The sequence below is a fragment of the Lynx canadensis genome, chromosome A2 (assembly GCF_007474595.2).
Source record: "Lynx canadensis isolate LIC74 chromosome A2, mLynCan4.pri.v2, whole genome shotgun sequence".
In the NCBI taxonomy this organism is placed as follows: Eukaryota; Metazoa; Chordata; class Mammalia; order Carnivora; family Felidae; genus Lynx; species Lynx canadensis.
Window position 1 is genome coordinate 111,214,027 of NC_044304.2, and position 12,613 is coordinate 111,226,639.

Consider the following 12,613-nt stretch of genomic DNA (forward strand, 5'->3'; position numbering starts at 1 on the left):
ACACAGCGCAGAGTGGAGAGGTTTTTGGGACAAAGCACATCAGGCACAGCTCAGAGAGGCTGTACTCTAGGGGAGGGGCATGGATATGTGCAGTGCCGGGTCCCTCGAGGTTTCAAGTTTTGATTCCCAGCCACAGAGCAAAGATAAATTGCAGGAGAGCTCTGGTGCAGGGTACGCTGACTGCCCTCGCTATTCTTTGAGGGCGTCCTGAATGAATAGGGAGTGTGTGAGATCCTTTGTCCAGAGACAAGAGAGTCAGGTGACGCCATTTTACCTTTCACCACCAACACAGTGGGACTTCAGAGAGCAACACAGCAGCCCCCAGTAGAAGCTGGACCCACTTAACCCCACCCCCCTGTACCTGGAAACTGCATTGGTAATGGGACAGGTCTGACTCTGAGCCAGCTCAGTGGGCCTCTCCTCCAGAAGACCAGCATAGGCAGCACCCCACATGCACCAACTGTACTAATCATAGAGTGCTTCAAAGCATCACCTACAGTTCTGGTAGAAATAGGACCAAGCTTACTTTTTTCCCTTCCTCCTCCTTCTCCCTTCTCCCTCCTCATCTTCCCTTCTCCCTCTTCCCTCCTCCTCCCTCCTCTCCCTCCTCCTCCTCCTCCTTCTGTGTCTTCTATACATCATATACGGGGTCAGAAATCAGTCCTCAACAAGTACCAAAAGATTGTGATCAAACCATGTATATTTTCAGATCATGATGCTATGAAACTTGATGTCAACCACAAGAAAAAATTTGGAAAGCCCTCAAATACATGGAGGTTAAAGAACATCCTATTAAAGAATAACAGGTTAACCAGAAAATTAAAGAAGAAATTTTAAAAATACATGGAAGAAAATGAAAATGAGAACAGAACAGTCCAAAACCTTTGGATGCAGCAAAGGCAGTCCTAAGAGGGATGTATATTGCAATTCAGGCCTATCTAAAGAAGCAAGAAAGGTTCCAAATATAAAACCTAACCTTACATCTAAGGGAACTAGAAAAGGAACAGCAAACAAAGTGTAAAGCCAGTAGAAGAAGGGAAATAATAAAGATTAGAACAAAAATAAATGATACAGAAACCAAACAAAAACAGAAACATAGATCAATGAAACTAAGAGCTGGTCCTTTGAAGGAATTAACAAAATTGATAACCCCCTAGCCAGACTTATCAAAAAGAAAAGAGAGAGGACCCAAATAGATAGATGAATGAAAGAGAGGTCACAACCAACACCACAGAAATACAAACAATTATAAGAGAATACGAAAAATTATATGCCAACAAACTGGACAATCTGGAAGAAATGGACAAATTCGTAGAAACTCAGAAACTACCAAAACTGAAATAAGAAGAAATAGAATACAGACCCATACCCAGCAAGAAATTGAATCAGTAATGAAAAATCTCCCAACAAGCAAGGGTCCTGGGCCAGATGGCTTCCCAGGGGAAGTGTACCAGACATTTAAAGAAGAATTAATTGGGGTGTCTGCGTGGCTCAGTTGCTTAAGTGTCTGACTTGATTTTGGCTCAGGTTGTGATCTCAAGGTTCGAGCCCTGCATCAGGCTCTGCACTGAAAGCACAGAGCCTGCTTGGGAATTTTCTCTTCCCCTCTCTCTGCCCTCCCTGACTTGTTGGCCCACTCTCTCTAAATAAACGGACAAACATAAAAAAATAAAGAAGAATTAATACCTATCCTTCTCTAGCTTTTCCAAAATATGGAAATGGAAGAAAAACTTTCAAACTCATTCTGTGAAGCCAGCAGTATCTTGATTCCAAAGCCAGACAAAGACCCCACTAAAAAGGAGGATTACAAACCAGTATCCCTGATGAACATGGATAGGAAAATTCTCAGTAAAATACTAGCAAAGCGAATTCAACAGTACATTAAAATAATTATTCACCGTGATCAAGTGGGATTTATTCCTAGGCTGCAGGACTGGTTCAATATTCTCAAATCAATCAACATGATATACCACATTAATAAAAGAAAGTATAAGAACCATATGATCCTGTGAATCGATTCAGAAAAAGCATTTGACAAAATACAGCATCCCTTCTTGATAAAAACTCTAAGAAATCACAGAATCAATCCCATTTGCAATTGCACCAAAAACCCAACTAAAGAAGTAAAAGATTTATACTCTGAAAACTATGGAACACTTATGAAAGTGATTGAGAAGGACACAAAGAAATGGAAAAGCATTTCATGCTCATGAATTGGAAGAAAAACATTGTTAATATATCTATGCTATCCAAAGAAATCTACACATTTAATGTAATCCCTATCAAAATGCCAGAAGAATTTTTCCCAGAGCTAGAATAAACAATCCTAAAATTTGTATGGAACCAGAAAAGACCCTGAATAGCCAAAGCAATGTTGGAAAAGGAAAACAAAAGTGGACGCATCATGATTCTGAATTTTAAACTATATTACAAAGCTGTAGTGATAAAGACAGCATGGTACCGGCACAAAAACAGGCACATAGATCAATGGAACAGAACAGAAAACCCAGAAATGGACCCACAGCTATATGGTCAACTAATCTTTGACAAATCAGGAAAGAGTATCCAATGGGAAAAAGACAGTCACTTCAGCAAATGGTGTTGGGAAAACTGGATGGCAACATGCAGAAGAATGAAACTTGTACTACTTTATTACACCATTCACAAAAATAAATTTGAAATTGATGAAAGACCTAAATTTGAGACAAGAAACTATTAAAATACTATAAGAGAACACAGGCAGCAACCTCTCTGACCTCAGCTGGAGCAGCTTCTTACTAGACATGTCACCAAAGGCAAGGGAAACAAAAGCAAACATGAACTACTGGGACTTCATCGAGATAAAAATCATCTGCACAGTTCAGGGAACAATCCACAAAACTAAAAGACAGTCTACACAATGGAAGAAGATATTTGCAAATAACATTTTGGATAAAGGGTTAGTATCCAAAATCTATAAACAACTTATCAAACTTAATAGCCCCCAAAAAATAATCTGTTGAAGAAATGGGCAAATATATGAATAGACACTTTTCCAAGAAGACATCTAGATGGCTAACAGACACATAAAAAGATGCTCAACGTCACTCATCACCAGGGAAATGCAAATCAAAACCACGATGAGATACCTACCATCACACACCTGTCAGAGTGGCTAAAATTAAAAACACAAGAAACAACACATGTTGGAAAGGATGGGGAGAAAGCGAAAGCCTCTTGCACTATTGGTGGGAATGCAAACTGGTACAGCCACTCTGAAGAATAATATGGAGGTTCCTCAAAAAACTAAAAATAGAATTACCCTGTGATCCAGGAAGTGCACTATTAAGTATTTACCCAAAGGAAACAAAAATACAGACTCAAATGGGTACATGCACCCATGTTTATATCAGCATTATCAACAATAGCCAGACTATGGGGAGATGCCAAATGTCCACTGACTGATGAATGGATAAAGAATATGTGGCATATATGTTATATACGTACATATAATGGAATAATTAGCCATCAAAAAAATGAAATCTTGCCATTTCCAATGACGTGGATGGAGCTAGAATGTATTATGCTAAACAAAATAAGTCAATCAGAGACAAGTATCATATAATTTCACTCATCTATGGAATTTAAGAATAAAACAGATGAACATATAGGAAGGGAAAAGAGAAAAGAGGGAAACAAACTGCAAGAGATTCTTAATGATAGAGAACAAACTGAGGGTTGATGGAGGGAAGTGGGTGGGAGATGGGCTAGATGGGTGATGGAGGAGGGCACTTACTGTGATGAGCACTGAGTGTTGTATATAAGTGATGAAAATCACTGAATTCAACTCCTGAAACCAATAGTGCATTTTATGTTACCTAACTAAAATTTAAATTAAAAAAAAAGAAACTTATTCAGAAATTCAAGGCATGATAGAATTAGCAGATAAAAATATTAGTTACTCCTAATATGAAGAGGAAAGTTGTAAGCATGATGTTCAGAGAAATTAAAAACCTGGAAAATGTGCAAATGGAAGTTTTAGAGATGAAAAATTATAAAAAAAAGCATTTGAAATTTAAAAAAATATGTACCCTAGAAGAATTAATGGCAGATGATACATTGCAAAAGACAAAAACAAAACAAAACAAACAAAAACAATGAAGTTGAAGAAGTAATAGGAACTATTCAAAGTGAAGAATAGAAAAGTACGGAGGTGCACCTGGGTGGCTCAGTCAGTTGGGCATCCAACTCTTCATTTCAGCCCGGGTCATGATCTTACAGTTCGTGAGTTTGAGCCCCACATCGGGCTCCACAGTGACAGTGTGGAGCCTGCTTGGGATTCTTTCTCTCCCTCTCTCTCTCTGCCTCTCCCCCACTCTTTCTCTCTTTGTCTCTCAAATAAATAAACTTCAAAAAAGGGGAAAAAAGAAAAATGCTGAAAAATAGTATATCAGTAATCTATTGGACAGCATCAATCAGCTAACATATCTATAATTAGAGTTCCAGAAAAGGAAGAAGTTTGGGAAGTATTTAAAGAAATAGTGGGAAAAGGTTTTATAATTTGATGAAAACCACAAATCCACAGATCCTAGAAGCTCAATCTCAAGCAGAATAAACATGAATAAAATCACACTGAGGAACATTATCATGAAATCTTAAAAGAAGCCGGAGAAAAGAAAAATCATATTGCATAAAAAGAAACAAAACGATGATAAGATGAAGATAAGAATCTTTCAATCTCAGAATAGATAGGTTAAATGACAGAAGCCTGGGATTAAAGACTACATAGTATATGGTTTCATTTATATGAAATTATAGAAAAGGCAAAATACGGTGGCAGAATTTCAGTTATTATTAGGGGCCAAGAAGGAGGGTAAGAAATTCATGCCAAAAGGCAAAAATAAGGTTTTAGGGATGAAGAAAATATTCTATATTTCAAATATATGTGTGACTGCACACATTTGTCAACATGCATTATAATCTGCCCTTAGAACTGGTAAATTTTATTGAATATGAACTATACTCAATGAGGCTGATAAAAAAAAGATAGTTATGAAATGAAGGAAAAATACCAGCTTTTGAAACTTTTAAAGAATTTCAGTTACAGAAACAGTGTTTTCAAGAGAAAAAACATTTGAATTGACCCCTACAAAAATAAGGGAATAAAGTAACAAATTTAGTATCAACAGGCAAACCATGCACAAGATTTAATTTTGAAAATCCGTAATTGGGCTTTCAAAGATGTCTATTTGTTGACAGAATCATTGATAAAATTCCTATTCTTAGTTGTGTATTCTGAAATAGAATGAAATTGAGAAGTCATATGATTTTGCAGCATCTAAATTTAGTAAATAAAATTTTATAGAATCATAAATGGAGAAAGCTTTCTTGATAAGTTCAGCTTACATAAAATGTTTGCCAAATAAAGGTACCTGTGAAAGAAGGGAAAAACAGTAGTTGTGAAAGTATTTGGTATGAAGTAGTCACTGATATCAATATTTTAAAAATTGGAAGTGAAAGATATCCCACATATAGCAGAATTTACTACCGTAGCACCACACTTGTGAAGATGGAGTCAACCAAAAATATTACAGTCTCTTGAGAAGAATATTTAAAGATGCCACAGTTTCAAATTTATTAACTGTAAAATTCCACTTTGAAGAAGATTTCAGGCAGTTTTATGAAAAAGTATAAAATATTTGGACCACATTGAAAAAAATGCAATCTTCATAAAAATACCAATGATATTCTATTATTGAGAGATATGGCCACAAAATTGATTAACCTATGTGAATATTTAGCAGCAATCATAATTCTGCTTATGTTATTTTCTAATGTTTACATAATCAGTATAAAGTAGTTACTATGCTTTGGCATATATGAATTATAATATTTTTGTTTTTTTAGAATGAATTTTAGTTATGAAAATAACTTTTGAATAGGACTATTTTATATTTTATAAGTCCACTGATAAAAACAGTTTGCTGACCAGTAAATGAACATTTCAATGACATGATTTTTATTTTTAGCCCCATTTTAACCTTAAAATTGCCCCAACTTGGATGAAAAATTACCTGGTCGCTCTACTGATACACCAACTTTCAATACATCTTTATTTTTACATATATATACAATACTTTGGATCCCAATAAATGTCTCCATTTTGATTAAAACATCTATCTTAAACTCTATTAAGAAGCTCTGAGCTCTGGAAAATCTCTGTGGGGCCCCTTTAAGTCCCGGGTGTTAATAATCTCTGAAGTTGATGGGGATTGGAAATGGTTTACTACCAGCTTCTTGTCCTGTGAGAACATGGTGTGTAATGACAAAAGACAACATTATTTAAGCGCAAGCTTGAGAAATGACTCTAAAACCCCAGAAGGATGAGGGAAGGGTGAGGTTTCAGGGGTCAGGAGGTATTCAAAGTGTCAAAGGCTTTGGTTGGGAAAACTTTTGGCTAATGTGTTGCTTTTAACACAGCAAATACCTGTTTTTTCAAAACGCTTATTACCAAGAACAATGTTGTTGTTACTGAAGTCTGATTACATAGTACCTGCAGAATGTCCTCTCATGGTTCCTACCTGACCCCATGACACCCCATCTATGGCCTCCCTCTAACTCTTGACTGTCTGCATCTATTACCTGGTTCTTACCTTTATTTTAGATTCATTCTTTGCCTTTACCAGAAAAAGCAGAAATGTAGAATAATGAAGGTTAAATAGTCAAAAAGAAGGAGGAGGAGGAGGAGGAGGGTTGGGGGAGAGGAGGGAAGGAAAGAAAAGGAAAGAAATAAAAGGAAAGGAAAAGTGTTGAAAGTGGGGAGATTTACATAGTGGGCAAAATGAATAAGGATAGAGGATATAACCAAAGAGGGAGTGTGCATGTCCAGTTTTAATGTAAAACTCCTCTCTTTTGACAGTTTTATTGCTTTAGGAGACTAATCCACTGGTGGCTAGTTACGAATATTTTACTTTATAAATAACAGCTCCTGAAAACTCTAGCAGTAAACCTTGGTTCATTTCTCTTGTGTGCTAATAGGGGTATTATTCTCGTGCCAACAGATACGGTATCCTGGCACATATGTTTGTGAAAGAAAAAAAAACCTACTCATCATGTGAAAACATAACCCATAAATTTGTAGTTTGAATTGGCTGCATATGGCACAGTCTGTGCTATACCCACTTCCATTTTAATTATTCTCCTTCACAAATAGAGATAGTAGTCTATGAATGCATTATTAATATAGAATATTTCCTTTGTTTTTATAGGCTTTCCAGAGGCCATATTGAATTCAAAGTTTTGGGTTATTTCTGAGTCAGAAACCTCATACATTTGGATAAAAACCAAACTTCCAACGTTTAATCTTAACTTAGCAGGATATTTTATACACATTACATTTTATTCCAAAAGGTCTTAGCTATTTAAAATCTTTCTTACTACTCACATACCTAAAGGCTAAATGTTGAAGAATCATTGTCAGTCATTCTACTGAAAAATTATGATTAACGATTCACACCTTCCATCCTGATTGTGTTTGGGGAGTAAAGATGTTTGTTTTGTCTATGGCCAAGAATTCTCTTCTTAAGGGAAAATGTACAGTGCTTCCAAATTAAAGCCCTTTATTCTAGATGTGCCATATTTTCTAAAAGTGTTTACTGACCTCCTCAAGCGTTTAGAGACTCATAGAGATTTTCTTCCATAACAAATTTATTCTAACATCCAAGTGTAATACATAACATGAGATCAGAAAAATCACTATCATTGAGAATTACAGCAAGGAGACCCCTTTCATTATCAACTCTACCACTATCATGTTATAACTGTGGAAACTGTGCTCCAGAGTGATCCAAATGACTTCTCTGGGACTGGTGTGTATTCTCCAACCTATAAATCTTGACTTTTAGTTCAGGGCCCCTTCTTCAATGGACTTCTTACTCATGCTCTTCAATGAGCCCTTATCTCCAGTTTTATGATAGCTTCATCAATGTCTTAGCTGGTAAACAGGTGTTTGCAATAGTATAAGGTTATGAGAAATGAAGAGTAAAAAGGACAAGTCTTACATGGTTGTCTCACTTGGTGTAAAAACTCACACCATAAAGTCAATAAAAGGTGCATCAAGTGAGTAACATATCTGAGGAACATGGGTAACCTGTTATTACCAAATATGATTTCTTTGGTAAAGCAAAGAATGTATATAATTCTTATATAATATAAATAATTCTTTTAAGTTGGTATGTTTATAGATTGAGTCCATTTTTATATTCTTATGTATAGTGGAAAGAGGGTAGAGGAGGACTGAATAAAGGAGGACAACAGAGTACAGAGCAAGAGATATTTTGGAGTCAATCCTGGATGAGGATTTCAGCTTTTCTTCTTCCTAACCATGTGACTTTAGAAAGGTTACCCAACAGGGGCACCTGGGTGGCTCAGTCGGTTAAGCGTCATACGTTGGCTCAGGCCATGATCCCACAGGTTGTGGGTTCAAGCCCCATGTCAGAGCCTGGAGCCTGCTTTGGATTCTATGTCTCCTTCTCTCCCTGCCCCTCCCCTGCTCATGCTCTGTCTCTCTCTGTCTCTCAAAAATAAATAAATGTTACAAAAAAATTAGAACAATTACCTAATATTGCATCATAATTGTTATGAGGATTAAATGAAATTATAAATTATGAATGTGAAAACATCTAACATACTCCTTGGCACATATTAGGAGTTAATTAATGCTAGTTTCTCTTTCATATAGTGTATAAAACATAATTTAACCCATAAACCACCTGCTACCTGTTGTTTGTTTGTCAGAGGCCCCATATTAGTCACTCTAGAGAAAAAGGAAAGGATGTCATCCAGCATCACCAATTTTCTGAATATCCTGAGCTAAAATAATGTTTAGTAGTAATATTTTGTTTTGGGGTGCCTGGGTGGCTCAGTTGGTTAAGAGTTCGACTTCCCCTCAGGTCATGATCTTACAGTTCATGAGTTTGAGCACCGTGTCGGGCTCTGTGCCAACAGCTCAGAGCCTAGAGCCTGCTTCGGATTCTTTGTCTCCATTTTTCTCTCTGCCCCTTCTTCCCTTGCACTCTCTCTCTCTCTTAAAAAAAATTTAAAAATTTTTGATAAAAAAATCAAAAATAATATTTTGTGAAACTCATTACAACTGAATGCACTTAGAGATGGAATATGGTATTTCCAACTTGAATAAGATTATAATGACATTGTAAACTAGAAAACTTAGGGTCTTGGAATGGAATTGTCAAATCAGAGTCATCTTTCAAAGTTGAGAGAGGTAGGGGTGCCCTAAATAATAAGCCAAGATACATTTCATTACCTACCTCCTAAACCTCTCTTTACTCCATTCCCTCATTTCTTTCTGTCACTTCCTTTTAGTTTTAGACATCATCATTTCCCACCTGGATTTTTGCCAAGATGTGAAATTGGTTTTCCTGCCACCACTCTCATCACCTTCCAATTCATCATCCAAGATCTGTCCAGAGGGATCTTTTAAAAACTTAAACCTGATTCCCTGCCTCTTCTGCTTAAAATGGCCCCTTTTCACCTACAGGTTGAAGTCCAACATCATTCACATGTTATTCAAGACAGTGTGTTAATTAACCTATGTCTACAACAACAGTCTCCTTCATCACACTCAAGACTTTTCCAAATGCTCCAGTTGTGCCTAGCAATGGACTTTGTAACCCCCTCCACCACTGCCACTGCCACCACCACCACCGCCGCCAACAACAGCAACAACAACAATAACAACAACACAGAGACATGAGATTCCAGTCTCTGCACATCTGTGTGTACTATTTCCTCTTCCAGGGTTACTTGCCTCCCTCTATTTAACGTTGACTAACTTCTGATGGTCTTTCAAATACTCAGTCAAGTGTTGTTTTTTCTGGCAACTCTTCTCTCATTTTCCCATCATCATAAGTATATATTCCACTTAGTTCCTCTCAGGATCACATGGGCAATTTCCACACAGAATTGTCATTTAGACCACAAATTTCTTGGTGTGAGGGAAGAATCTTTATGTCCTCAACATCTAGCACAGTCTTAGCTTTCAAAGAAAATGTTAGTTTGTGGGTTCATTCACAGTTAGAATTGCTATCATTTGGTCCTAGTTGAAAGCTTTATGATTCTCATACTTTGGTCAGAATAAGTGATCACAACAAGTAACATTGTAGTAGACAACTAAATGAGAAGTGATTGGGAGATTGGGTCTTCTCCCCTAACATGATATCCATTCCTTTGTGAAGCAGTAAGATAGGGAGAGGCAGATTAAAAAATGTTAGAACTGGAAGGGATTTGAGATCTTTCCCCAGTTATCTTCGTTCCCAATCCAGCATTCATCCATTTGCCTTTTCTTTTTTTTTTTAATTTTTAGTTTATTTTTTAAATTTTATTTTAGAGAGAGCATGAACAGGGGAAATGGGCAGAGGGAGAGAGAGAGAATCTTAAGCAGGCTCCACACTCAGCACAGAGCCTGATATAGGGCGTGATCCTATGACCCTAGGATCATGACCTGAGACGAAATCAGGAGTTGAACACTCAACCGACTGAGCTAGTCAGGTGCCCCATCCATTTGTCTTTTCTATTCTAGTTGAACTTTTTTTTTGTTTTTTGTTTTTTGTTTTTTTTGAAGTAAGCAAACTCTGCATGCCAAATTCTTTCCTAATTCGTCAGGCTGCAGAGATAGTTCTAACCTGGTAAGTCAGCACCTAGGAATATTCTCCTGCTTTGATTTGAGATGACTCAATACTTCACACACACACACACACACACACACACACACACTAACACGCAGAATAGCTTAGGGGCTGCAAGAAGGCCATTGACTCTGCTTTTTCATATTTATCCCACTGGCATGTTTTCATGCAATGACCTCCTCTTTTCCTCATTCCCCTTCCCCTCCTCAAAAAATGAAACTTCCGTATGACATGAGGAAGGGTGCCAATATCAACCAGTGCATTTATTAAAGTTTTAAATCAATTATTGTTCTAGTACTCACCCTGGGGTTAAGAAAGAAAGAACATCCAGGACTAACAAACCTGATTGTTCTGGCAAAGTTGCCATTCAATTCATGCTGGCATTTTGGGGCTTTTCCTTTTCTTTAATATTCTAACCTCATTTTTTTATAAAAAGGTAATGGCTCAATAGCAATTTTTAACATTACTATTTCATTCAGTTTCTCCATAAGACTTCTACCTCCCAGTCTCTTAAGGATTTCCCAGGGGGCACAATGCCCAGGGTTTGCTTACTTGATTGTAGAGACAACTGCCAGTCTGATAGTGAGTTCATTGGACCATGGATTATTCCTCACTTTATTACCCTCTAAGCAAGGGAGAGACTCAGGCTGGGGACTATGAGCACTTCACAACTTGGCAGTCTTAGACTGAGAAATAGACTTAATCATAATATTTAAGAAACCAAATTACAGCTATGTATAGCATAGAGAATTTTAACTCAACAACTGCTCTGAGTTGGACCTATATAAGTAGTCTGATTAATACTGCTCTAAAATTCCTATTAAAATATGATGCATTTTTTTTCTAGGCAAGTACTGGAAGTCAGTTAGGATGGTGGCTGTGCCAAGGGGCTGTGCTTTGGCTGGGGCACAGTTGCAAGAGGAGACGGAGACCGTTTCTGCCATGGCCTCCCTGACGGTAGATGTAGAACAGCCCTTTGCTTCAGAAGACAGCAGGTATGGATCCAAGATGGGGGAGTCATTAAGGTCAGTAACATCCAGGCTCATCATTAGCATTTGTGAACCTCTCTCCAGGCTTTCCTTCTCCTGTCTCCTCCGCTTCCACAACCTGTGTTCTCCAAAGCCACAGATGCCACAGCACACACTATAGGCCACCAAGAATTCCATTCTTAGTGGGAAACACAGAACTAGAGCATGTGGTTGCAGTTCACAGAGAAATAGAGGGCGTGAGATACATGGTGAGAAAAATCACTCCTTGTTGAGTAATTTAGTGCAGATCATTATGGAAAGAGCTGCTTGTGGGCTTTACTTCTTAGTTATCTCTCATTTTCCAGATATTCTTTTTCTATCATCATTTTGAAATTACTGTTATAACAAAGTGAAAAAACGAGAGCAGAAGCTGGAGGTATTACTAGTCAATAATTTAGAAAACCTAAACACGTACGAGCTCCTTATATGACTATTCTTGTGGTACAAGGACTGGATAAAGATACAAGTGGCCTACAAAGGAGATGGGAGTGTGTGAAAAGGAATGTGTGGACTCTTCAGTCTGATTTTATTCTATCTTATGATAAGAAATTGAATCCAGTCAGTCTTCATATGAGTATAGCTTTCAGGAAAAGAAAAATAAGGTTAACCTAAGATTGAGTTTGCTTATTCTCCTTCTGAGAAATGCTTGTTGGTTTGTGCATTTTGGTATTCATCATCCTATCATACAGACAGTGTTACATTCAAGATTTCTTTTAAGTCTGCCAGAACCAAATCCATCACAAATGTACATATATTAACATTGCTGCTTTCTGTAGCTGGCTTCAAAGTCACATTTTCTCAATTTAAAAACGAATCAGGTGAGGCTTTACTAAAGCTCTGCCGGCTTGCACTTTTAAAATGCTTCTGAGAAGGAAATCATATTCCCTCTGTCAATAACATCAC

General features: G+C 37.2%; 1 protein-coding gene across 1 annotated transcript in view; it reads left to right on the top strand.

Annotated features, from left to right (window-relative positions):
* HDAC9 (histone deacetylase 9) overlaps positions 1–12,613 on the top strand; it is a 741,574-nt gene that overhangs the window by 709,502 nt on the left and 19,459 nt on the right. The window contains exon 25 of the mRNA XM_032592422.1: positions 11,530–11,677. Within this exon, the coding sequence (XP_032448313.1) occupies positions 11,530–11,677 (148 nt within the window). The remainder of the gene's footprint in view (positions 1–11,529; positions 11,678–12,613) is intronic.